At 38.4% G+C, this 27,714-nt stretch overlaps 1 protein-coding gene across 9 annotated transcripts in view; it reads right to left on the bottom strand.

Moving 5' to 3' along the window:
* The window catches only part of POSTN (periostin), a 130,848-nt gene that overhangs the window by 12,824 nt on the left and 90,310 nt on the right, over positions 1–27,714 (bottom strand). The window contains exons 16-24 of one of the 9 annotated variants that reach the window (XM_086935070.1): positions 26,901–26,946; positions 26,655–26,732; positions 19,773–19,838; positions 14,469–14,510; positions 13,176–13,274; positions 11,940–12,029; positions 10,701–10,784; positions 7,713–7,790; positions 1,313–1,357 (exon numbers count right to left, since the gene is read on the bottom strand). In XM_086935070.1, the coding sequence (XP_086791196.1) occupies positions 1,313–1,357; positions 7,713–7,790; positions 10,701–10,784; positions 11,940–12,029; positions 13,176–13,274; positions 14,469–14,510; positions 19,773–19,838; positions 26,655–26,732; positions 26,901–26,946 (628 nt within the window). The remainder of the gene's footprint in view (positions 1–1,312; positions 1,358–7,712; positions 7,791–10,700; positions 10,785–11,939; positions 12,030–13,175; positions 13,275–14,468; positions 14,511–19,772; positions 19,839–26,654; positions 26,733–26,900; positions 26,947–27,714) is intronic. The other 8 variants (XM_086935073.1, XM_086935072.1, XM_086935071.1 and 5 more) reach the window with 8 other exon arrangements.

The following is a 27,714-nucleotide window of genomic DNA, read 5'->3' as shown; positions in this document are numbered from 1 at the left end:
TGGGGCAGGGAGGCGTTACATGGGTGGAGTGTGGGTGTTCCTATGCATCCACCCATGGCTTTTGGCACATTCCCAGATTTTTCATTAGTGGTAGGCCTGGGAATGCAGCAAAATGCTGTGCCTTCCCAGGTGAGGGGGGACGAGGAAAAATATCTTTATTTCCCCTCCTTTTTAACCTCTTTCTATGGTATTCAGACAAAATATCGAGTCACAAATATGGAGTGACACTAATATCAAGTTTTTAATATCATGTCAAAAATGCAGGAGTATTGCTGACAAAAATATCGATTTTTAAGGTGAGTGATATAAATTACAATAACAGTTGTAAAAAAAAAGTTATGTAATTTGACGTTTGGATTGTAATAATAAATGTGTGAATGTCTGCTTATTAGTACAGTTGCTGTAAATAACGTGTTACTAGACAGACCTTCTAGGATTTCAGGATTCATTGATTTTTTTTTAAACTCGCTAAATTGGCAGTTTTGTAAAAAACCTCAATTTTTTTACAGAAGTGCCCTCAACATTCGAAGAATGCGACTCCTACTTTTATTGGCCCAGCGTATACTGCTAAGCCAAATAAAAGGAAGGAGTGAGTGGGCAGCTGAGATGTTTCTTTACTCACCTGCCTGTTGCTCTATCACATTCACCTGCCTGGAGGCCCCTGGAACAAGCCTCCTCCAAAGAAGAGAAGACAGAAGAAGTCCAGAAAAAGACAGCAGACAGAAGGGAAGAAAGAAGACAAAAGAAGAAAAAGAACACTGCTGCTGCTTGGGCTGAGACACCAAAGAGCAGGTAAGTTTGTGCAAGCCTGGCAAGATGCCGTTACTCTGCTCCCTTCCCCGAGCACTCTAGCCATCCATGCGCTGAAAGCGGATGGTGTGACTGCTAAGGGTTTACGGAAGAGGTGGGGAGCACAGTGCATTGGGCCCTGGGAGAAACACATGGTTTTGTTTTCAAAGGAAAAAGAGTTCGGGCCCTCTGCCTGTGGGCAGGTGGCGGAAACCGCTGTAGTCAATATTTGAAAAAGAAAAAAATATATTTTGCTGCTGAAATGCTGCTAAATTTTGATTTTTCTGCCTTTAAATTCCTGCTTTTGTTCTGCTAAATTTGCAAATATCCTGGGAGGTCTAATTAGATCACAGTTTTCTTATCTAGCATGCTATAAAGAGACATATGGCATATTGTGTGTGTATCATATAAATGTCATTGGACTATATATTTATACATGTGTGGTTGTGAGTACACACACATAGAAATATATACATGCATATATGTAGCATAGATACATATATGCATTTAAAGTATCCTATACCTTGTACTCGTCTGACGTTGGGTTGTACTCTCCTTGTTTGTGGATCTAAAACAATAAAACAGGAATTATTAGTAGCTGTTAAATTTTTATTTTCTTTGTAAGCCGTATGGTCCTGTCCACCTTATTTGACGGATGCTCAAATAGGCGTGCATCTTCCAAAACAATTTTAAAATACATGCGTTCTGACCAACAGTAATAAAACACTTATATTTTTTGTACTGTGTGAGCAAGTCAGTTTGTACCCTAGTGCTCATATGATATGTCACAAAACCTGAATAATTGAACATAACCACATGCATTTGATATTCGCTTCCATTATCGTATGAAGTATATACTTGTAGATGTTTTGTAATGAAATAGACAACAGCTTGTAGTGTCAAAGAAGAGTGGTTGCCTGTTAACTCGTTATTGTAATGAATAAAGTCAAGTGCACGTGGTGTGCCTTACATCCTACCTAATTCTGATATGGGTTTCAGAAAGTACATAATGAAGAAATGTGTTACAATTCATGGTATAATACATAGGCCTGGGTAAAAATTGTGTTACACCTGCATAATCTTGCTTAATTTCCATCACTTCATGTTAGCTTGTTACACAAAATTCCTGAAATTACGTCATTTTGTGGCATAATTTCAAGTTTGTTCTGGTAAAAATCGTATCATGGGAGCATAGAAAGATTGTGAACAAACAAATCACAAACATCTGTTGTTTAAAGCACATTGCCTTCTGAGCTTTCTTCAGAGTCAAATGCTTCCTCACATCCAAAACGGATTAAATTAATGTTGTGCTCTTAAAATAGATCTAAATGTCATATTAACATTTCGTGTAATTTTGCACAGTTTTAGTTTTTCAATTTTTTTCTGAAATTTTATGCAATTATGCAAAAGAAAAAGATGCAAATATTACACACTCCTAACTGAATAATCATTGCAAACTCTCTTTATCTCTCCACTGTTCATGTAAATTGGTACGGGGGAATTAGTTTAAGCATTTGAATTTTGAAAGTACTGTGGGAAAAGCTGTGTCATTGAGCTTTGCAAAAAAATTATTTGCAGAATTGGAGACTGAAAAGCATAGCACATTTGTTACATTTACTAATCCTAATACTGTATGAAAGGAAGGAGTAATGAGAGGAGTAGCCCATCCCTGACTGCTTTCTCCTAAGTTTCTGTTTTATGAACAGACAGGCAATCAGGACGTGGTGGGTTATCCTTTGAGGTAATAACATGAGTTTATAAGAACCAGATTTCCCACACACAGGTTTCACAAAATTGGAGGGAAACCCTCACCCACCACCCTAGGTGGCATGCTTCGTCATTGGGTGTGCCACATTCATCCTGAATTATTATAGGGATGAATGGACACCCTGTTTTCTGAAAATGGACGAATGTGGCAAACCTAGTGATGACGCATGCCGACTAGATGAGGAGATGAGGGTTTGCCTCCTATTTTACTAATCCTTAAAGTCTTACTATGGATAGACTCCTTGTATTCTTAATACAAAGAAAGAGTGTCATTGAATGATGAAATACATGTGCTACTTTATGCATGTGACTATAGAACAATTTTGATGATAATGCTGCCTCTGATGGTATAAACCTTGATCACAAGAATTCTATTTTATTCAGTTTATGTTAGATAACATTAAATAAGTACAGGTTTAACAAACTATTGGAATGTCAAACATTGGATGGGCAAATCAATATCGCACTTCAAACACACCCATTCATTTAAATATTAGGTCCGGAGATATTATTAGCAAGATAGGGTAAACATGAGTTTACTTGCTTGCGGAGAGAGGTGGCAGTAAAGTATCTTCCATAATTCTGTGATCAACCACAATGATTATTATTGCAGTAAATAAAATCTTAAAAATCATATCAGCAAAGCTAATGATGTAAACATACAAGCAGATGTTCTCGCAGCAAAGAGGGTCGGTAGTTTAATCGCGAAAGGCTGTTATTTTGAGATGTACTAAAAAAGTTAAATTTTTAAGGCCTCTTGTGCAAAGTAAATATTAGGCCAAATTCCCCAAGCTTCTTCCACTCCAATTCAGATCCACGTTGGAATATGTTTCAAACCCTTCATTCACATGTATACCTTGATTCATAATAGCAAACTTTGCATATATTTACATGAAATGATGTTACTAATTAGTGCATGTTTTCAGCAAGTGCAAAGATACTTTTGCAGTAATAAATTGATACAAGGGCATGAATGACATCAAGTGTGGATTGGTCCTAATTTGCATAGTTTTGTATTATTATTTGTTTACAAAAACAAAATTGAGATCAAATACATTTAGGTTACTTTAACCTCAATGCTATATTGGTCCACTTTCCTCTGAGACTGTACTATTTTTATTCAGCAGAAAAAAAACAATTTTGTGTTTTGTCAACATTTGCTAAAGAACGAACAGTGAATATTTCCTCAGCTGAACAGCACTGACTACTGCAGCATGAGACATGCTTGTGCAATATTTAATATGATTCTGAAGAGTGTATAATGGTAAATTAACATGACCCAGTAAAATGAGAAAGTTTGGGCTTTGCAGAGCAATAAATGTATTCCTAGGGAGTTATTGTAGTGGTAATGGCATGGAAATGATACCTTTTGAAGAGATTGACTAACATTTGCAGGTTCTATTACACATTTCTTTTCACTTACACATGAATGAACCAAGCATATAAGGACCTGACTATTTCTGAAAATGCAAAGAAGACTAGTATTTTGGCACAGTGTGGGGAGAAAAGGTTTTCCATGTGAAGAAAGAAGAAAAGAACAATATCTGTCTATTTTCATTGCTATCCTCAGACTAACATTGCAGATTTCATTTAATGCAGAGATTCCAATGCTTAAAGAGTTACTAATAATGAACTCAAGCTAGTAAATATATGAATATATAATTGGGGAATCATCAAAATAAACACTGACCCTTAATGGGAACCATATTGTTAATATAGATTATGCAAATTAACTCAGCTAAATTGATTAATAGTAGGGGCTAAAGGTTAGGGTTTTAGAGTAATTAGTCATTAAGAATGCCATCACAGATTTCCTGAGAAAGGTAGACCATACTATATGCAACACGCAGAGAGTCCCGAAGTTCTCTAATATCAAGAGAAATGTAAAGGACTTCAATTTGGAATGACCTTCATCTAAAGCAGTACAAATTAATTTTATAAAAAAGTGAATGGTCTTATTTAATACAGGCATATGGTCCAAGCATTGTTTTTCCCTAAAACCTTTCTAAGAAAGTCCTCAGGAGAATTCAGAAGACATTAGTGCACACTGATTGCAGATGGGCAAGAAGTCTACAATATCCGTAACCTTGAAAATATAAATTCCACAAATAAGGAGCTTGCATACTCTTTGAACCCAAACTGGCTTGCACATGTAAATAATACACTTTAGTATGTTCAAAATAAAAATGGTTCATAAAGAACAAATGGCCCAAGACATTATTGAATAAATGTGCAGTACTGTTGCACAACTTGTGCTATGTAAATAGTGGTTAGTTCCATATGTTAGGGACAGTTAATTCATGAGATTTAAATGTGCCGAATGCTGTTGATGATGAAGAAAAAAAGACAATGGCATTATCCAGTTTTTGAAACCTACACCCCATCTTTGATTAATAGTTACAAATGGGAAATTCCATTTAAACTGAGCTGTATTGTGTCCAGAGTGTTGCCTACAACTGTCATTTTGTTTAGCAAGATCTTACTCCACTGAAACTCAAAGAACAATAAAGCATTCTTAATATTCCTTATGACCATGCATAGTTAGAAATTCTGTCCCTTTCCAATATTTGCAATAGTTTTAATGTCCTACAGGCATTGTGTAACTATTTCCCATAATACAAAGATAAATATGTGGAAATCAGTAGAAGGACACATTTTGCACAGATGGTCTACCACCATAGAACTTTATGTGCACCTTTTTCTTTGACTTACGGGAGGTTTGTATTATATATGTGATACATATATCATATCCATGCACTACTATGCCCCTGTATCTGTCTGTCCAATATATGGGTGTGCCATTTATATTTGAATTAGACTACTAAGGTTTTTTTTGTTATTGGTAAATTAAAAACATTTTTTTAAACATATCTTTCTATTTGTATAATTTAATATGCCTAAAACAAATATTTAAACAAAGACCAAGAACTCACTAATGCTACCCAAAGAAAATTAATTAACTCTTAAGTCAAGCATGTGCTTGGGGCAATTTGAAAATTAGTAGGAGACCCTCTTGGCTCATATCATGTTCCCTGCTCCACAAATATCCAGCAAGGTGTACACAAGTACACACATGCATTCATGTTTTTCTCAGATTGTGAATTGCTCTTTAGACCACGGTGTGCTTACCTTAACATCTAAAAATTATTGCTTTTTAACAGACAGTAAAATATATTAATATGCATTTGGAATTAGTGTTGTAAAATATATTTATCCTCTAAATGGGTTTTTGGAAGTGCATGTATGTTTTTAAGGGTATTTGTAAAAGGTCAACATACCCATTAGGGAAGCCAAGTACTTCATGTTGTAATAGAACAAATAGCTAATATGGGAGGATGCAAAGACATGCAACCAAGTTAACACTATCACTGCTGCAGCAATTCCCCCTCTGTGCTGAAAGTGCTTGAAATCCATTGTTCATGACGAGCTCAGCTCGTCATAAGCACACGACCAGTGTACTGCATGATGAGCTCAGCTCGTCATGAGCATCGAAGGGGTTAAAAATGCGTACTGAGAGCAATATGTGTCCACAAATGCAGAAGGAAAACAAATCATAGCATCAGACTGAGATGAGAAGGGATAGGAAGAGATGCACTCTTGGATGGTTGCAACATTGAGAAGAGGTGGGTTTTAACATTTTATTTTGTTGAAAGGTGTGTTATGACTCAAACGTACAGCAGGAAAATATGAATGAGGTTAGACTAGGAATTAAAGTGAGATAAATTTGAATAGATCAACTGCTATGAATGTCTTACCTGCCTCCTTTTGAATAATAGAAAATGGCATAAGACGGCTATAAATGTCAGATAGACCTAGGAAATTATAGTGGGTGGTATTGGATAGTTGTGATGAACTAATTAGGAAATATATATGTGTGTTTAGATCAAACACAAATACATGAATACATACACATAACTGCAAAACAAAATGAACACATTACATAGAAAAAGGATGACATTTATAAGTTGGTGCTCCACTGTATATCACTTAAAGCTGCCTTCCTTATGTACCTTCCCAGCTCAACTTTCATACTGTAGGTCAACTAATGTGCTATCAAAGAACATTTCTCTTTGCATTCAAAGCAAACGGCGGACATTAGATGTAAATATTTTCTACACCAATGAAACTCCTGATACTCAAGAGCTTAAGTGCCATACTTTTCTCAGCAGTTTATTAAACGCCTCTTATATATACTGAGATTGCCTCATATGGCTCCATTGAACTTCATAGAATAAACAAAAACATACTTTATATGTAGTGCAAGCTAACCTTTCCTTGTAACACATAAATTAGTGACACTCACTGTGATCATTAACTCACATTTATGAACATAGTTGTAAAATGAGGTGCTCTCAATGAACTGCAATTCATTTGCTTGCTGTACTATATTAACCTCATAGATGCTATTAAACATTCCTCCCCAGTGCTGCGCTGTCCATTGGAACTAGTGCTGAATGGACGTCCAATGGTCGTGCGCAGCACTGGGGAGGTAGTGCTGCCGTCGGCCAATGCACCGAGGCAGCACTTAAGGGGCTAACATTCTACTATCACAATGAAAAACAAAACATGTCAACAGTATAAAAATTGATTGTCAATAGATGGTTATGTTTATTGGTTATTTATTTAGAATGTTAGCATTTTTTTTAATTCAGCTCAAATATTTTTCTTTAAATTTGTGGAGATGGTTGTTAAATTGTTCAACATAAGTTATCTGAAAAGAAAGACAATTGTTTAACATGCCTTATTTGTTAAATTATGTTGGGTGGAATGAATATTCATTTTTTGAGCATTGCAACTTTCTTATTCATAATCTGTTTTGGTCAACTTGATGCTTTGGCTGAAGTCACTAATTGCTAAATCCTTTTTGCACATGCATAATTTATCTGAAATAAATATTCATTGCACTCCATTTCTGTTAAGGTGCTTCATTTTAAAGACTGAAATGCAACTCTCGATAGTTATCCACGATAAATTGTTTTTAATAAATTTGAATGTTTATAATCATTTTGGATAGTATATTCAATACAATGATAGATAGATTTGTTATTTGCAATAAAGTTCAGCCTTTAAAACAGAAAGCAGCCATCTTAATAGTGTTCCCACCACCAATGCCTGTTATGGTTCCAGAGGTTAGTTGTTCCAGCATAATCACTGACCTCCCTGGAGAAGCTTTTTGAGTTCTTCTTCATCAAGTGAATGAATATCACCTTCGAATTTGGTGATCTTCGTGACTTCTGATAGGATACATGTACATGACATCAATTTTCTTTACAATAAAGCAATAAACACAGAAAATAGACATACATTTATGGGTAGTTGCATATTGTAATGCAACTTCACTTTCACCAGGGTGCCTGGCATACAATTTAATCCCAAAAACGTGTTTTGAACAAACACTATGCTATCTTACAAATGTATTCATAGTTGTGTAATTTCAGAGTGATTAGATCTATTGAAGATCATAAGTCCTCTTAATAGGAGGAGTGGAAATGAAATTCTGACCTATAATGAGGGAAATACTGTTCTTAATTTCAATTCTATATTTTACTAGAACATATGTTCAAAGTCTATTTATTGATATAACATTATAGCCACTGGCTATGAATGTTGAGCTTTCCAAATCTTCTTACATTTAGTTGGGAGAGAAAGTATTATAACATTTTAATTATATATAATTAATGGATTTTCTATACACTTAACACCGCATTTGTACATATTCCAATTTAAAAATGAATGTGATCAATATGTGTGTCAAGGTGTGCAAATGTAATATCTTAGGTAACTGATTATTATTGAAGCATTACTTAAGTGGTATTCATTAGATGGGCATATTTCAATTCCTTGTAAATAAGTAAATAAAGGTCAACCAGAAGAGATACCATATCACCACCTATACTGAAATCTGCACCTAAAGAATATCTAGAAATCAATATAGTTATCCTTTAATATGAAGTATACTGTTATTTTATGCAAATGTTTATTTAGTTTACTTGATCAATATTCATTCAGCTGTGTTACACCAGCTCTTTTGGACGCATATATGTTTACACCCTTATTTCATGCTTAAAAGCTTAGCATCTTTTGATTGGGTCATTCTTTTCAAGCCTGCGGAGTCGATTTTCTAGCATAGTGCTGTCCCCTTTATTCTTATTGAGAGAGTAACATGAGATAATGAAGGTATTATTTTTGATCCCATTAGTCTTCCAACATATGTGTGAGCCCGATGGCTAGCCTAGTGCAGGCATTGACCTGCAATTCTTTACATTGATAAATGATGCACAGATATTCCTCTTAATTGATTCCTCAAGCACTTCTGCCCTGATACATCATTATGTCATCTTGATACTTTTTCTGATCAGTTGCTATAAAACTTTTTAAACCCCGATGGAGGTATTCATCCCTGATAATAAATTGATCTGGGCCTCTAATTTCTTTCCTGAAGAGCTGGTGGCATACCTTGCTCCTACTACCACGTTGAAGAATCTAGGCTTTCTAATAAAGAAAAGCTGTCTTCGCCAACCAAATTGGGGGGTCACTCTAAAATCCTGTCAATAATAGCTTCATATCTTTGGGTACTTTCTCTCCGTTTTAAGGAGAGTTTTCCTCCCCTTAACTGCTGCCTGGCGGCAGGCATGACCATGTGTACCAATGCATACACTAACGTTGAGCAATATCAAAATATTTCAACTACCTGGCCCAACATAATTGGTTTCCTATGCACTAGCACTTCATTCTGAAAGCTCTGTGCATGGTGTTCAGGTACTGATAAGTAACTGGTCTTGAACTTCTAGCAAATAAGTTCTAGAACTGTGGTGAATCCTCGCACCATTGTGCTGCCAGTAATTTTTTGGTTCAAGCTCACCCCTTTTGCAAAGTTCTAATTAGGAAAATACAATTGGAGATTAGGGCAACAAGCACTGGGAATTTGTGTGCTATTTGTGTCACAGCAATGGCAACAAACTGGCCATATAGGAAAAACTAAAGATATAGTTGTTTGCAGGTTAGCCAGGTTTGATGTTTGCACTTGAAATAGTAACTCTATTTTTATGATGCACCATACAAATGTTCCATAAAATAAATAAACAATACTGGCTCCTTACACTTGATTTGAATGTGTAAAAGAAGAAAATTGTGATATTCATCCACGTTTCAAATGGAGTTATCTATGTTGTTAAACCACAGCATGGTTTACCATGCTAATGCATGTTGCTTTTTAGTGTCCCCTTAACATTGGTTACAATTCAGTGTTATAACTTTAGGTAGTTAAGTTACATTTGCTAAAACTATGATGTTTTTAAAATAAAGATTAGGATTATAGTAAACAGGTCTGCACACATAACATGTCCTTTACATGCAAAATGTAACAGTGATATATTTCTGCACCCTCTGAAAGATCATAGAATGCTGACCTTTCTTGAAGTTCTCATTAGGCACCAAACTACATGAGTACTCTCCAGCTGCCATCTTAGTCAGACTAGGCATTTTGCAAGGCTGGTTTTGCTAAAGTAATCATGATCACTGTTTTGTTTCGTTCTGAATATATTGAATATCCAGTGAACATCAAATAAGTGAATTTCATAATGCTGTAATTTATCATTTCATACAATGATTCCCTGAAATTAGAAGAGAAGTTGCTGCAACCCTAGCAATGGGCTTGATTATTAAAGATCATCCTTTACTACAACCATTACTTAACATCCTCATTTCCACCTCATCATAGCTGCAAAGCTTTCCTGGTTCATGTGTTATGTGCTGGTCTAGTCCTAGCTTTTTATTTTCTTTGAATTCTGGCAGTTGTAGTCCAGTTTTATAATGAATAAACAAGACTATAAGTCACAGAATTAGAAGAACCCCCGGGACATGAACACCACAGCACACACGGACCTGGGAAACTTGACAGGGCGGCCTGAATTATTTAATTGTGGTGTGTCAGCTTTAAGTACTATCTTTACCTATTTGCATATTTTTGTGACTGTGAGACGTGCATGGAAATAGAAAGAGCTATATGACTAACATCCGGACAGGAGAAAAGTGCATAGCTCTTCAGAAAATGCTTCTGAAGCCAAGACCTCTGAGAAATGTTGCATTATCGACAGGACCGCCTGCAACCTGCCTCTGTTGCTGACAACTGTCATCATACCAACCTGATTCAAGCAATTTCTTTAGACTAGCTTCATCAAATTCTGATCCATCACCTGTGGACACTCTGGTGATTGTAAATTCAGGACCTACATTAAATTTATAAAAGTTAGGTCAAATTTGAAGAAAAAGACTTCTAGGCCTGTGCTGAATTCAATTTAGAGTTTAAGACAGCATGTACACGTTTCTGTACACAACAATTCATAGCTCTAAGATTTGTATTCCACAGCCATGTGCAAATAAAATGTACATTTCAAACCACTGCAGCAATTCTTGATACAATAAAATTATGGTGACAATTGGTCTTGCAAAGTCTGGCTTTACATCTTTTAGGAAAAAATCATGTTTTTAATGGGAACATAATTTGTCTGAGGGTCTGACATCAGGCCATCGATCAAAGTACCCCAAAGCATCCACCATATTTATAAAAAAGAACAGAACATCAGGTACATGATTCTTGAAAACATTTCCAGCAGAATTTGAAAGTTAATCATTTTAATTAGGCTTAATGCCAAACCATATATATACAGAAAATATCGAAGTAAAGGAGTGAGGTTCAGAAAACAATATAATAAAAATGACTTCACAGAGCTTAGCCTTCTCAATTTTGGGTACTTGTTACCCAGATTGGCAATTTGCACAGTAAAAATACATTATTCCACAAGGAGTTTAAGTACATATAATTCACAAAATGTATAGATGGAAATTAGCTAGTTCCAGATTTTAGGATTAGTGAAATACCTGTACCACCAATACATTACAACATGACTGTAGATTCGTGTTTCAAAATAGGCCAGTGATAAAAATGCTAACCATCTTGACTGTTAGAGAATGAACGCCTTACTCGCATCCTTTAAGCGCTGCAATTTGCTGTGCTATTCTATGCATTAATTAGCCCCTAAAGGCCTGATTTAGCATGTCCAACAAAAATTGGAGGCTTTCAGTTACCATTTTACTATAAACTAGACCTTGGGGGCTTTCTCACATTGATACTGAAAGTGCACACACATCTGTTAATGTATGATATGTCATCATGCGATATAGCAATTTAAACTTCAGTCCTATTATTCTTCTTATATTATGACATTTATTATTCCACTATGTATTTGTTTTGTTAAAATATATGCTTCTATTTTCACACATTCTTAAGGATGTTGTACAGAGACAGGAATAACCACGTTTTAGGCACTGCTTGATTTGCAAAACCATAAAATAACTGCAAAACTATCAATTAAGTACTTTACCTTGAATGATTCTTTCTTCTGTGAATCCACCCCCTGTTACATCAATCTCATCACCACCAATGACTTTGGTGAATGTTTTAACAATTGGTTCTGTTGAAACAAAATATGAACAATAGCTAGATCGACATGCAGCACTTCATATGTAGGAAAGAAATACATTTAAATAGGTGTATGTATTATTTTGACTGGGTTTCCAGTCAATTTGGCAAGAACAATCTTGCTTACTGTGAGCAAGACCTTGAGTAGGTTCAAACGCGTTGGTGGTAGTTTGATGGTGATTATTTGCACGTCTGCAATAAACCTTGCATAAATTGAGTCCCTTGGAGTGCGGTGATTTCCTTACTGAAAGTATTTGTTGATTATATTGGATACGAGGACTAGCCCGTCCTCGACACCGGCACCCACTATGCAAAGAGCGCTTATATATATTTTTTTCCAAATAGCATATTTTTTATGTTATTTAAAAAATAGGTTAAGGTGCAGGTAGAGGTTAAAGGAGAAAAGGATGAATTTACGATTTAAGGGTGGATAGTGGTAAATGAATGTAAGATAATTTTAGGGTTTACGGGTGCGTAGAGATAAAGGATGGTAATGGTAATTTTAGGGTTTGGGGTGGGTAAAGGGAGGTATCGGTGATTTTAGTGTTTAAAGGTGGGTACAGTTGTACAGAAAAAGGTAAAGAGAGGCATGTTTTAGTTATCCAAGTAAAAACCTACTGTGGGCTGATTGTGGCAACCTTTAAGATTGTATGAAAAAACGGAGGAGACTCACTTGAAGAGCCATCTGGTACTAGGATGTCATCTTAGTAAAGTTGGTATACGTTGGGTAATGATCATTCGTTTTTTATTTATTTGTCATTGTTTTGGCATATACCCAATAGCAGTGTGTACACAGAAATAAGCTTGGAAGTAGACATTATTCATCTAAAGAATACAAAAAATGTAATAGTTTTTTTACCACGTGCTAGCCATGACATGGCGTGAACTATATAATGGTTTCTTAAGGAGAATGAATAATGATCTTTCATACTGGAAAGACCGCAAGATGGTAAGAAAGGGAAGTGGGAACAAGTGAGCGCTTTGATGTAATAACGGTCTGTAGCTGGAGTGTCATTGGGGGGCTAGAAGACGATGACACAACTGAATGTGGTGAAGTCAGCAAAAAACAAGGGCAACTTCAGTATCACAATAAGACATATTCAAGCATCAAATATTGAGAAGAGCATTCCTTACTAACCTCCGTGAATCACTTTAGTCATGTGAGTCTGTCCTTCCTTGACTAGTCGGAAATCGGGGTCGCCTTCAACCACTTTGGTGATCCTGGTGATTGAGGGTTCTGAAACAGATCATGAAAGGGATGAAATCAACATAGTGTGGGAATAGTAGCTAAGCCTGTGGACGCCACATGACCAGGGTACCTTGCGAAATGCTCCAGGTGCTGCAGCTAAACACAAAGGCCTGGAACATTATTGGAAGCACCAGCAAACTATTTATATCACATCAGAACAGCTGCGATTTCTTAAAGCAGACTAATTTATGGTTTCAAAAATATTTACTTTCAGCATCTCACTCTGGAGCATAACTGGAATGTAAGCATCGTTAAACATGCCGCGTGGTGGACATGCACTGACAAAAGTGAACAGTTCTGAATAAAACATTCCATACAAGCAGACGGTAAGTGACTTTACGCCCATGCAGGTGCATATCTTATTCTCTGAAGTGAAGCGGGTATCATTTTCTCTGTCTCGATCATGCTTCTCTGTCCAGGGTGCCTCTTTTGAATTTCATCTACAGAGAAACTCACCTTATGATTTTCATGGCAACTTGCTTTTTGGAAATAAAAATTAGTATTATGCATAATTTGTGACTGACATCAAACTCCAGCCTGTGATGAGCGTGAGAGCTAAAAGTGTGAAGCATTGCGTGGCGTGGGCGTCATCATCAAAGCAAAGTGCAGCAAACTATAAAAATTGCAAAACCCATAAAAGTACGTGTTCTTATACACAGAAGTCACATGATATATAGGTCAATGTGCAGTGATCAGTCTACCCTCCTTTCAGACTACCTCACATCTGAGTGATGACTCAAGTCCTTAAGGATCTGTGTGTTCACAGGAGTGGAGGTACAACCCTCAGCTGAGGTAGTTGAGAGGGGTATTGCTTCAGTGGTAACCGCAATTCTACATGCCTGGGTTTAAAATACCTTGATGCAGTGTAACCAAAGGTGTTTTCAACAGGCAGTATTATTATGGCTACCACCTTTTGTTAGCACTTTCATTTTCCTCTCGTACAATTTCAACCTATTACCATGCTATTACTGTATGAACCAGTATCTTTTACTTAGGCAGATGTCGGTTAATGTGACACCAAATTAGGTGTTCAGCCTTTAACTTTAAAGAAAATAAATCTGCCAAAACTTGGAAATGTGGCCAAATTCCTGCCGCTTTAGTGTGGACAGGAGATTAGCAATGAATTAAGCCAAGCAATCCAACTTGTCGTTCTGATCTCACCACGCTTGGTATCGAGTGTACCTGTTTCGTCTGCACCATGAAGGAATGTGCTGTCTTCATCGCCTGGTTTTACAATGTAACATATAATAATCTATTAAATGGACTGTGAGCATTGGGAAAAGGAATTAACAACACAAGTCTTCAAAAACAAGAATTCACAATGGATTAGAAAATGTACAAGCAGATTTACTAACATTTTGCGCCGGGTTTACATCACAAAAGTGATACAAATGGCAAAAACTGTTAATGTTGGATATACTTTTCAGTCCAAAGTGCATTTAAGCTGGAAAGTAGCCCTAAAGTAATGTAAAGTATTGTTAGCACTGCTTTCCATTGCTTTGCATCAAGGGGGTATCCTGTAGATGGGACATGGGTGCTCCCATGCAACCACCTACGGGCTTTTGACAGGAAGCCGTATCTCCTTGCAACGGTAGTCAAGGCTTTGTGCCAAATTATAGCACCAGTTTGAGGCAGATGTCAAAACGGAGATATGTTTTATTTCTCCAAACCTTCTCCAACATTGCATGTGTGTTCTACTGTACAGCACACATCCAATGTGGTATAGGTTTAAAACCTTGTCTTAGCACAATAGTATATAGTAGTCGCATTAAAGTACAAAACCAATACTAGATGTAACACACACCCTTGCACTGTGGTGTAAGGATGTGTGTATGGCACACAACAATCTCAATGAACGTTGGAGGAGGGGGAGAGAGAAACACCGCCATACTTGAAGTAGTTATGGTTTGGCACTGCCCTGCTCTCTCCTTTTCACGCAATGCAGTGCTGCAATTTTGGTGCGCTTGCTGCTTTGCGTGATGTGAAATGTTAGTAAATCTACTCCGTAGTTTCATGAGAAAAGCAGCAAAATCTGGTTTGACTCACAATGATTTAGCTGTGACATGTATTTTTTATTTTTATATTTATTATTTATTTAAGGATTTGTAGAGCGCCTGGTGACCCGGAGGCATCCCTGCGCTGTAAGATCTGTAAGGTAGGCTGAGAGGGGAGAGGGGGGAGAAAGAACTTTTTATTTAGGGAAGAGGAGCGTTTTGAGCTGCTTGCGAAAGCGCAGGTAGCAGGGTTCCAATCGCAGACTGCGGGGGAGCAAGTTCCATCAGGAGGCTGCCTTTACTGTGAAGCGGCGACCTCCGGTACGTGCCCTCCTAAACTTGGGGACATTCGCCAGTCGCTCGTTATCCGAGCGCAGAGATCTCGGGGCTTTGCACGGGGTAACCATGTCTCCTAGGATAGAAGGGCCTTGTCCATTGAGGAGCTTGTGGGCGATGCACATAGCCTTGAACTCGATCCTCTCTCGCACTGGCAGCCAGTGGAGTGCCTTGAGGGCCGGTCTGGCGGAGGATGTAGAAGGAAGGCCCATCAGCATCCGAGCAGCTGCATTTTGGGTTCGTTGCAGCTTGCCCAAGGTGGCTTCGGGGGCTCCTAAATAGACAGCATTGCTGTAATCCAATCGTGCAAGAACCAGTCCTTGGACCAGCAGTTTCCTGGAAAGAGGGGGGAGTAGGGGGAGGATCTTGCGGACTGATCGCATAAGTCCAAAGCAGGTTCCGGCTGTTTTAGTAGCCTGGGTTTTCATGGATAGGTCCAGTTCAAGCCAGACCCCCAGACTCTTAATTTCTTTTCTGGGGGTGGGCACCTCACCCATGGAGTCGGGCCAGACGGATGGTGGAATTGTTGCCCATTTCTTACCCATCAGCATAACTTCTGTTCCTGCAGTACTCGGTTCCAGGAAGCTAGAAGTACTACAAGAGCAAGTTAAACTTACTCATACCACAATCCTTGTGCATCTGGCCCAGTATGCCTGTGTCAAAATGTGGGTCGTAATTGTAGTATCCATTTCCAGGGCTTTATTGCTGTCTTTTTTCAGTGCTTGTGACATATTCCTCTGTATTTTATGTACTTTTATCAAATTTTGGGAAGACTACAGATGTTGACTTCGAAGATAATATATTGAACTCATTTCAGCCATGAGTGGGTTCTTTGAATATCATATTCAACTTTTAAAAAGGGGTCTGACGTTGGAACATTGGAAAAGGTCTTCGTGCTTGCTCCCCCTGTGACAATTCTCCTGTCCAGCTTGTCCACAGTCCGCTACCCTCTGCTGCTTGTCTAACTGCTGCCCTCTGTTTGTGCCTCCTCTGCTCCTTTCTTTGTTCTGTTTTGCTTTCTGCTTGTTTTTCTGCTCTCTGTTTTGCCTTTCTGCTCATTTTTCTGCCCTCTGTTTTACCTTTACTGCTTGTTTTTCTGGCCTCTGTTTTGCCTTACCTGTACGGTTTTCTGCCCTTGTTTTGTCCTCTTCTACTTTTTTCTCTACCCTCCGTTTTACATTTTTTGCACATTTTACTGCACTCTGTTTTACCCTCTTCTACTCTGCTTTGCCTTTTTCTTTCCTCTGTTTTTCCTTCTCTGCGAATTTTTCTGCCCTTTGTTTTGCCTACTCTGCTCGTTTTTCTGCCCTCTGTATTGCCTTTTCTGCACTCTGTTTTGCCTTTTCTGCTTGCTCACTTTTCTGCTCACTGCTTTGCCATTTTCTGCTTGTCTCTTCTCTCTTCCCAACGTTTCCCCAAGACAGATCACAGAGGAGAGCTGGCACAATGAAGACCTCGCACCCCAGCACCCAGATACCCCCAGGGGTGACAATGCTGCTCTCTACAATTGCTGATTAATTGATTGAACATTAGCAGGATATGTTGCTGCAAGGGGATCAATTTGCATACCCGTAACACAGCATTAGTTTAGAAATGATTTAGTGCAGATATGTGATCTTTGAAACCTTTTTTTGCACTTAATCATAAACTCTACAGTTTACCTCGTGCTGGTGCTTTAGGATAGACACTGTTCGTTCGGAATAGTAGAAAGTGGAATTTTGAAGGCTGTCTGAGGTTTAAGCTCAATGAGGCACAACATAAGCTATATTAAATTCTTAGTTATTTGTGCAGTCTCATTTGGTGAGCATTTTAAGCTAGAAATATTGTGATCTGATTTCTTTTTATTTACCTATACTTTTTTCCTAGGCTTTCAACATGAGTGGCCCTGTAAATGTGCCAGATTGTGTATACCTCCCAAGTGTTACTGTTACTAGGGATATCAGTAACACTGTGGAGTGGAGAAAATCTGGCACATTTACATGGCCACTGAGGGTCAACTAACAAATAAGGAACTATTGTGGGAATCTGAAATTCTAGAACTGATTCCTTAATGGATTCCTCGATTGTACCCAGATATTTCAGGTGAGTGAAAGTTAAGAGGTTTGTAGTGTTCCCTGGTGTTACTGGTCCAGTTGGAATTAAGAGGTAACTTGAAATGAGGGCTTTTGGGGGCTACTGCTGCAGTAAAGGCTGAAGATAAAGGCATGTAACAGTGTAGCTTGAACTATATTAATGCCCATGGACAATAATTCAGTTCAGGTTCACTGTTAATGTGTTTCATCTCTTCATAGTTTCTATATAATAGAATACCATCGTTTGTACACATCTCATGATCAATTCTGAAATCTCATTTTACATCTAATCATGCTATTTAGTCTTTCCTTTAGTTTTATCTTGATCAGTGTTGTATGCACTTTTTTTGGCACTATAATATTGATGTGCTACAGAAAGGGAAGATAACACCAGCACACAATGATAGTTTAAAAAGAATTTGAGGAATGTCCCTTACACCTATCTTGCGAACATCCTTAGAATTGACTGTGAATCAGCTGTGTTAACTGACCTTTACCTCACTCCCAAACACATAGGGATCCTCTTGATCCTTTTCTATATCTGATTAAATTATATTGTATATTCTACCGCTCCTTTAGCTCTGTGCTCATATAATGTATGTTTTGTCATGAGGTTCCTGCATGTTCTTAGCATCATTCCCGGTCCCCTGGCATAATGCTCTATCTCCTCGGAATTGCACTTATTTTTGAAAGGTATGTTCGCTTTTATGGTCCAGCGTGCTAACCTGAAATCTCTCTTCCAGCACCGGCATATTCCATTAACTCTCAACGGCTAGTCACATAACACCTTTATGTTGTTAAGAACATAATCTATTTTCAACGTATGCAGCACTCAACAATAAGGAAGACGGTCATAATAGTGGGCAGTAGTTAAGATTTCCTCGAGCTTAGTTGCTGGTTGGCGCAAAACCCCCAATGTTCAATATTTTTATCTTAGGAACAAGTTGAAGGGATATGTATTCACACTTACATTCGGAAGTTTACAATTTTTGCTTTATTGCCTCTCAGTAAAACTCAAAATAATGTCCTGTAAAACAAGTCAACAATCGCAATAGAAGCAGCCAGTCCATCCCATATGATCACAAACATCCCTGAGTAAATATAAAAAAATCCTTACCATTAGTATGAAACAAATGCGCTAGGGCATTTATTTCAACATTTGAACTTTCCCTTTCATGAGTTGTATGCATGGACCAGTATGGTATGAAGAAGCAAAGCAAAACAGCATGAAATATAAAGATTATTTGGCTTCTCTATGAAGAGCATAATAAGAAAAGTCGTAGATTTCTAGATACCTGCTATGGACACCTGGCATGTAGAATTAAAATATAAATGAAGAATACTTGGACAACAATGCTCGCCCTCATTAAAAGCGGCAATATGTGAGTGATTTACGGCTCTCATCGCCAAGTTTATTTAAGCTACATCTTTGCATTTTATATTGTATAATGCATGGTGTCTTTTATAACGGTTTAACAATTAAAAACACCGGGAATCACAATAGCAAACCTAATCCCTGCAGCAATGTGGATACCTCTATGTCTCTCTCAAGTTAATAATCTAAAAAAAGAAAACATTTCAGAATAATTTTGTTTTCAAATGAAAAAAAAGAATGAATCTGTTTAAGGTTTACTTTGACTGAACATACCACTCTAGCCTGTCTATCTTTCTATCAACACCTTTCTTCTCCCAATTTCAGAATATCTTACCTACTTCTTTGCGTTCTCCACCCCTCTCATGATTTTTCTGTCCCCCTAGCTTCATTTCCTTCATCACATCCTCACTTCCCCTCTACATTTGACAAGGTTGTACCTTCACGGATCTACACCTCTGTTGACCTTTTTCTTCTTCTTTTCTACCACTTCTTGCACAATTGTACCGCATTTGATGGTATGTTTCTCTTCTATGTTAGTTTGACATTATAAGACTGTTGACAAATGCTTTTATCTTTCCTGAAATAAATGTACCACATACCTGTTGCTGAGTAGGACAGTTTGCGCACACCTTTTTCGTTCAGTCACCTCCACCAGAAGGCGAAAATAAATACATTTCATTCAAGAAGCTTAAAAATGATCATAAATTACCTTGAATGACCTTTCGAATAGTCTGGCCGCCTTCAATCACCTTCGTGATTTGCTTAATTGGTTTCTCTGAAATGATAACAATGGCATAAGAACTTTTGGAAATAATATATAACCTTTTTATGGTTTTAATATCTTTATTGAAATTTTTGAAAGACATGTACTGAAACACTGATGCAGGTTTAGGTATCATGTCATTTAACAGTGCTAAATCCACGACCCGAAAAGGACAAGCTAAGTTTTTCAGTGCTAGAATGGGCCTATGTCAATGTAAAGACACCTTGCATGCACTATGAAGCAAGAAGAAACAGAACAGTACAAAGAAAAAAAAAACCTTAGCTTCCTTTTCCCATCCCCTACCCCGTGTCCCAAGTCCACGGCCTAAGGTATCTAAACCATACCTGACCTCTAGTTCTATGACGTCTGTTGTGTATCAGAGTGGCGCGGCAAGCGGAGATATCGGGGCAAGTAATTTCCCGGAATTCAGAGGCCAGCATGGACAGAAAGGGTTGCCACAGCTAAGCATATTTGGATGCCTCCCCCAATTTTGTCAGTGTTAGCCTCTCCATGCCCAGTATATCACAAGCGATGTAGCCAGCCTGTGAAGGTCGGGACGTGATCGGTACCAGGCGCGCAACACCCATTAAACTCACCGGGCTTCAGCCCCCCCCCCCCCCCCGTCGTGTGTGGCAGCCTGGGATGAGACACATCCCGGGCACACACAGAGCCGCACCCGAACGTTTAACAGGTCTTTAAAAGACCATTTGAATGTTAATTAGGCCTTGCACCCCTTCTAAGAGCCCCTGAAGCCCCACTCTGCTTACTGAAGGTGAGTATTCTGTGCATGCTCAAAATACGTACAAGTGGGACTGCATACTTACTGGTCATTCTTACATTTTACAAATTTGCAGTGCATATGGCTATTTCACTGTGTGGCTTGGGCTACGTTACTGAATATTGTCATAAATGTGTGCCTGTAATACAACTTTTGAAATGCCTGAAAACAGACAAATTCCAGTAACTCATTACAGGAGAGGCTGAGCTTCCAATTACAAAAATATAACTACATTTTATGGGTGCAAATGTACCACTTTCAGAAATACACAAGCCTTTCCAAGAGTACTCCTCAAAACCTATGACAGTCATAGAATAATCTCAGTGGGTGATTGGTTCACCGTGGTGGTTTCAGATGAATTACTCTTACACTGTTTAACAAATCATTGTCTAAGAAGCTCACTAAAGCTGTTTGATAATAAGTAGTAAAATAGAGGATTTTTCCGCAAAGAAGTCTAGACAGTGCTTGTGAAACAATAAGTGCTGGGCCTCAAGGTTTTGGTAAGAAGCACGTGACCATCTCTATTGAATGTGGGTGTGTCACATATCTTGATTCCATCTCATGCCTCTAACCTACTACCACTCATTATTGCAGATTCCTGTGTTCTCTCTTTGTCACGGTTTTTCCACCTTTCGCTTCCTATTTTGTTCCCCCTAGCAAGCTATTCCCCATCTTGTTCCGCGTCAAAGCTCAATCAGGAAAGATATGTGCTGGCCCCCAAAAAAGAGTGCGATTGACTCTACCTCCAACCTCTGGCTAAAATGGGGCACTGAGTCTGAAAAATGTGTTAAAATGTGGATTTGAGGATGCCCACTAATGTGACTGTATGTTCATAAACCTAGTCATGCCACCATTGTGGGATATGCGATCACCGGGCTGAAAATGATAGTGTTTTCAGCAAGTGTTGCTCTCCAATATCAATTTACAGGACATAGCAGAAGCAAAAATACCTTTGCTCATGGGGGACTAATCTATTTAATGAATGGATGATATCAGTGACTAACACGTTGGCTCCCCTAAACAAATTAGTAGGAAGAAAGGGTCAGCTTCCTGGCATTACCCCTAGCTTAAAAGCTGCACAGGGACAATGTAGAATACTAGAGAAGAAATGGCGAAAAGATTACAATGCTGAAGATCTGGGGTCCTTTAAATCTGCTCTTAGATCTTACCACCAGCATATTAAACGAGAAAAAAAGACATACTATGCGAATTCAATAAATAAACCAGACAATCAAAAGACTATTTTTTATATAGTAAAAACTTTCACCATGCCTAAAAATCTTGAACAGGAAATTCCACCCTCACAAGATCTATGCGATCGTATCGCCGACTTCTTTGATAAAAAATGCTTGCACTCAAGAAAGATTTTATTATAATACCTCCTAAGATGCTAAACGCCCAGACCATAGGGGAAAGAAGTAAAGAATTGATATGCTTTAAGGAGATTATTTAGAGCAATCTAGGCAAGCTATTCTCTCCTGTAATTCAGGCTCACCTTTTGATCCCTGCCCTCCAAACATTTTACACGCACTGGTGGATATTATCAGCCGGACCATTAATCAGATCATAAACACTACTTTTAGATTAGGCAAAATTCCCAATAGCTGAAAAACCGCTGCTCTAAAACCACTTCAAAAGAAGAAACTTTCAGGACCTATGATCCTTTCCAATCTCAGGCCTATTTAACTGTTGCCATGTCTGAGTAAAATCACAGAGAAACTTGTCAATAACCAACTCAATGATTTCATGCAGGAAGCCGACATACTACATCCTATGCAATCTGGCTTTCGCTCAGGTCACTCAACAGAATCAATACTATTGCATTCCGCTGAATCCCTAAAAACTTGCTATGTATCAGGAAAAGGACACAGTACTGGTTCTGTTAGATTTATCAGCAGCGTTTGACACGGTCTCTCATGATAACTTGAGAGACAGACTTGCATGCAGTGGAATCACAAGCAATGCATTCGCCTGGTTTACTTCCTTACTAGAAAACAGGCAACAGATCGTAACATTGGGAGGCTATAGTTCGCAAGAAAGAGAGTTGGCATCACGGGTTCCTCAGGGCTCAGCCCTAAGCCCAACACTTTTTTATCTCTATAAGGCACCACTGCTTTTTTTGATGGACATGTACAATGTTGAGTGTATCCCTTATGCAGATGACACCCAACTGATCCTTACGCTGGATAAAAACTCAACAGTGGCTGAAGAAAGATTTCACCACTGTTTAACAGCAGTGATGAACTGGTTGAAGCTAAATCATTTGAAATGTAATAGCTCCAAAACAAAGATTATGCTGTTTGGCAAGAATAATGTTTTTAGACCAGACAAATGGTGGCTGTCAAACTCCGCACCACCCCCAACTACAGTGGAGACTGTAACGAATCTGGGAATAAAATGTGATCATACACTATCCTTCCACAAGGAAGCTCTTGCTGTGACTGGTTCTTATTTTCAAGTAATAAAAACTCTCAGAAAATGTTTTTGTCTACTCCCAATGTCGGCCAAAAAGACGGTGGTAGTGCTATCCCGTCTGGACTACTGTAATAGTCTCTATGCAGGGACAAACAAAAAAGTACTACAAAGATTACAGGTGGTCCAAAACGCTGCAGCGCGGCTGGTACTCAACCTGCCTAGAGATTCCCCCTCTGCAACAGCACTAAAAACCCTTAATTGGTTGCCCGTCCATAAGAGGATTTTGTTTAAGGTTCTTACCATTATCTATAAAACAGTAAACAATATTGGATCAGAATATCTCAACGTTAGAACTAAGCCATACATCACTCAACATACCCTACGGTCATCCTCAGAGAACCTCCTAACAACACCCAAATTTAAACTTAAAACCAGGGTCGGAAAGACCCTGGTAGCCATAGGGACCAAAGCCTGGAACTCTTTTCCAACTCAACTCAGACATACACAAACCAAACTCAATTTTAGGAAGTCCTTAAAAACATAGATCTTTGGAATCCTAGAGAGTATGGCTTGGTCTTTTCTCTTATCATTTATCATTCAAGACTATGCCAGTTTCTCTGTCTTCTGGAAGGTGCCCTTTCCCACTGCATACAGCGCCAAGATACTCCTTGGAGTGAACGTTGTGCTATATAAAAGCTGTTTCATTCATTCATTCATAAAGCAGCAGGACCCTGAATGTGTAACCATTGACCTGAACTACTACTCTTCCTGTCCATTTTGGAAGGCAGTGCACACCTTCGTATCTCCATGGCAAATCCTTCCTCCTGCTACACACAGAGTAGGAAGGGAAGTTGGTGCCAATAGTGTATGCTTATAATAGAATATGTTCCTGGAGAATATTCAGAAAAGTTAACTTGTGTTTATTGAGTTGCCGATGCATCGCTGATTGTGCTGGTGTGGTGGTCTGTTAGCATTCAGATATGAGGGTGTCTAGTTTGACTCCTTGGTTTCTAATGGCAAACAATGATATAGAACACGAAGGCCCATGCATTTTGTCGATTTCAAAAGCGACTGAGCATTAGCCGATCATGTTTAAAAAAAAATGTGTGTGTCCTTCCAGACATCATTATTGGTAATGCCTCTGAGGTGAAGAGCGAGTGGGCTTTAATGGTAGCTAAAAAAGAGCTGTGTTTAGTACTATCTACAAAGTCTAGGGCATACTACACTGACCATTATGTGTAGCAGAGATATGGAAGGAATTGTCAAGCATAGTCTATGTGTCTCCACTCGTTGCTGGTGACTTACATCATCAAAGAACAGTTTTAAATATTCTAAACATTAGTCAGAGAGGGAGCAATAGTTGTGATAAAGCAACGATTTTCAAGTCAGGATTTGATAGCGCCAGCCACATATTTTCCTTTCCTGAAGATCCTTGTAGGTAAACTTAATTCAATTTATAACACCTCTGTTGCATCGGGTGATCTGACATATTGAATAGGCAGATCTTGTTTCTGCCGATTCTTTCTCTCTTGTATGATTAATCGTTTCTTTCTGTCCTACTCAGTTATAAACCACGCTGCTGTCATAGTTTGAAATGGTAACCATGTGGTCGTTTTACATTTAGACAGTTATGAATTGTTTCTGCTATTCTTAACACTATCGGGGATATGTACAATGAAGTGGCAGAGCGTGTTATTAGCCTCCTTGGTTTAACGACACGCTCCGCCACTTCAGAAATGCAAGGCTGCACAATATTTACAAGAATGTGGTGCAGCCTTGCGGTTTCCCCTTTCGATGGCACTAAGTTTAACAACTTAGCGCCAACGCAGGCACCCTTGCACCAGAGTGCAAGGGTGTCTGTGCGCAGGGGAGGATTGTTTATGTGTAGGTAGGTGTCCCTTCCTGCACATAAACAATCCTAAAATGCCATTTTGTAACTTTCATGTGGGCTGCTTCCTGCAGCCCACATGAAAGTTACAAAATGGCATGTTTAAAAAAAGATTTGTTCATGTACAGGAAGGGACACCTTCCTGTACATAAACAAACCATGACATTTTGCTTTTTCCATGTGCAGCACACATGGAAAAAACAAAAACGAGGAGAAATAATTCACTTCTCCTTGTTTCGCCAAATTAAGACCAGGATTTTCCTGGTCTTAATTTTGTAGGTGCCTCCGATGTACGCTATCCTTGTACATTGGGGGCACCGTCAAATACAATGGGTGTTGCGGTGGAACTCTCACCACATCACCCACTGCACGCTCCTTTCACGCTGAGTTAGCGTGAAAGGGGGCCTTATGTACAAGCCAGCGTAAAGCCACGTTAAGTGGCATAACATTGCCTTGTACATAAGGCAAGCCCTTATCGCCACAGGAACGTCACAAAAAGTGACGTTCCCGTGGCAATAGGGGCTTGTACATATGCCCCACAGTCTTCACTTATCGGAGTCCGTCTGTATTTACACTAATCCTTGCACAGGCGCCTTATGAATAATTATTGTTTGATTAAACTTTAGAGTGAAAAATAGGTCTGCTACCAAACACTAGCTGATCACTATGGATTGGTAATTCCGGTTACCTCTGTTTTTTTATTACAAAACATCTGGCATTTATTGTTATGTAAAAAAAATTATATTACACACATTTTAAAACCATGATTTTCCTTAGGGCCTCATTTTGAGATGGGCACTAAGATGACATTCATAAAAAACTTGACAGATGTCCGGTCCACCCCTCATGCACTTTAGTCGCTTCATCTAGAATTTGTAAATAGCAAAGTCTCAACTGCTGGTAAGACGGATGTCACAGGGGTTACTTTTTCTGAAACTCGCACCTCAGATTTAATTCCAACCGGCCCTCTTCATGTCTCGGACGGCTAAACGCATCAGGAATAAAAACAGCTCACACGTCCTAGAGTGCTGGGGAAACTGTGGTTTTTGTTTTTGAAAAACAAAATACCCCCTGCAAGGTTTGGCTTTAAAAACACAAAAGCAGAGAAAAGCTACAAATCAACCTTTAATCTGTTTTGCTGAAAGCCCTCAGCTATGTCATTGGGAGAACTTTGGCAATAATTATCTGCTGAAAATGGAGGAAACTTTAATTGGGCTTGAAGGCTGCCGTAGAGTAACATTCAGTGGAGAATGCTGGCCCAGCTGGCTGGTTATGGCAGATTCAGATTTCAGTGCCATGTTACACAATGTTGATTCAGTGATAGTTGTATTTTACAGATCTGGACACACCATAGAGTTTTCTCCCAAAGAAACACCTTGCGGATTAGGGGCATACATTTGACTCTGAACTAGAATTAGAATAAATTCAGTAGACTCTGTTCTCAAAACGCTGATAGATATAATCTGGAAATGACTGCCACCTTTTAAGTATTTCCTTGCTAGTCATACCTGACAAATTGTGGCGGAAACATATTTATATATGTACATATTTCTGAATTTAGATCCCATATATAGATTAGTTGGTTTTGTAATTAAAACGTGTCCTATTTAATGCAATTAAATGCAAAATGCTGGATCACAATTTTTGTTAGAATGATTCAGTGATGACGCCGGACTCAGCATGTGTGTAAACAATACATATTGGTAGTTGCGACTTTTAATACAAGATATTATTTATCTCAGTTTACCTTCTCTGATGACAATTGGCTTCAATTCTTTAATCACTTTGACGCTTGGCTCAACGATTGTTTTTATAATTCTGGTATCTGAAAAAATGAAAAATGTTACATGATGGACGCGGTGGCATTCTTATCAAGAGGAACACCTGAAATATTATTGCCTAAAACATGAAAAACTTCTACTTTTGTCAGTTTTTAACGAACTGTTTTAAACATTTCCAGTGTCATTTGGCACTAAATTGCACATTTACTCACAGTATGTGGTCTGTGGGATCTCCCTGAAGACACTGCCTCTGACAAACTGAAATGGAATAATATGAACTTTACTGAATGTCTCTTTAAAGTGGAAATATCAAGTCGTGTTTGTCCTTTACTGGTTTCTTACCAAATATGTGTCACCAACCAAATATGTGTCACCAAGGCATGCACACCTTTAAATGGTACTAAACAAAGACACTCCAGTTTGTTTTCACACACATCATATTACAGCATCAACTCTTGGCTTAAGTGGTGCATACAGGGACTGATTTTCAAAAACATTTATGAGTACAGGAAGGAGTACCACAGGAGTACTCCTGTACGTACGTCTACATGCCTTTGTAATTTAGCCCGAAAGCTGCCAATTTCTTAACAGTAAAGGTGCAGTAAAGCCATGGTCCTTTCGATTTGTACTAATTGTAAATGAATACAATCCTGATATTCTCATTTTATTCTCATTTTAGATGTTTTGGGTCTGATTCAAAAAAGCTTGAAAGTACTGTATCAAAAATGTACTACAGAGGTACTCTTTTGAAAACTCTTGCATTTCTTTATGAATCAGCTACCTCATGCCCTTTATAATTACATTTCTTATTCCCCTATATTACTGTTTTATAAAGACATTGTGTATGTGTCACGTTAGATTCGTGTTTTGTCCTCTGGGCTTCTCAGAGTCCTTTTGCAAACACAGGGCCCCAAGGAATATATGTGAGTCACAATGTAAAGTATGCAAATTGAATTCCCCCGATGAAGATGATCAGAAACCCTTATGAATTGTGGTAAGTACAGTACACACAGTTGTGGCCCTCTG

The sequence above is a fragment of the Lissotriton vulgaris genome, chromosome 8 (genome assembly GCF_964263255.1).
Source record: "Lissotriton vulgaris chromosome 8, aLisVul1.2, whole genome shotgun sequence".
Lineage (NCBI taxonomy): Eukaryota > Metazoa > Chordata > Amphibia > Caudata > Salamandridae > Lissotriton > Lissotriton vulgaris.
This window is presented reverse-complemented; position numbering and strand designations above follow the sequence as displayed.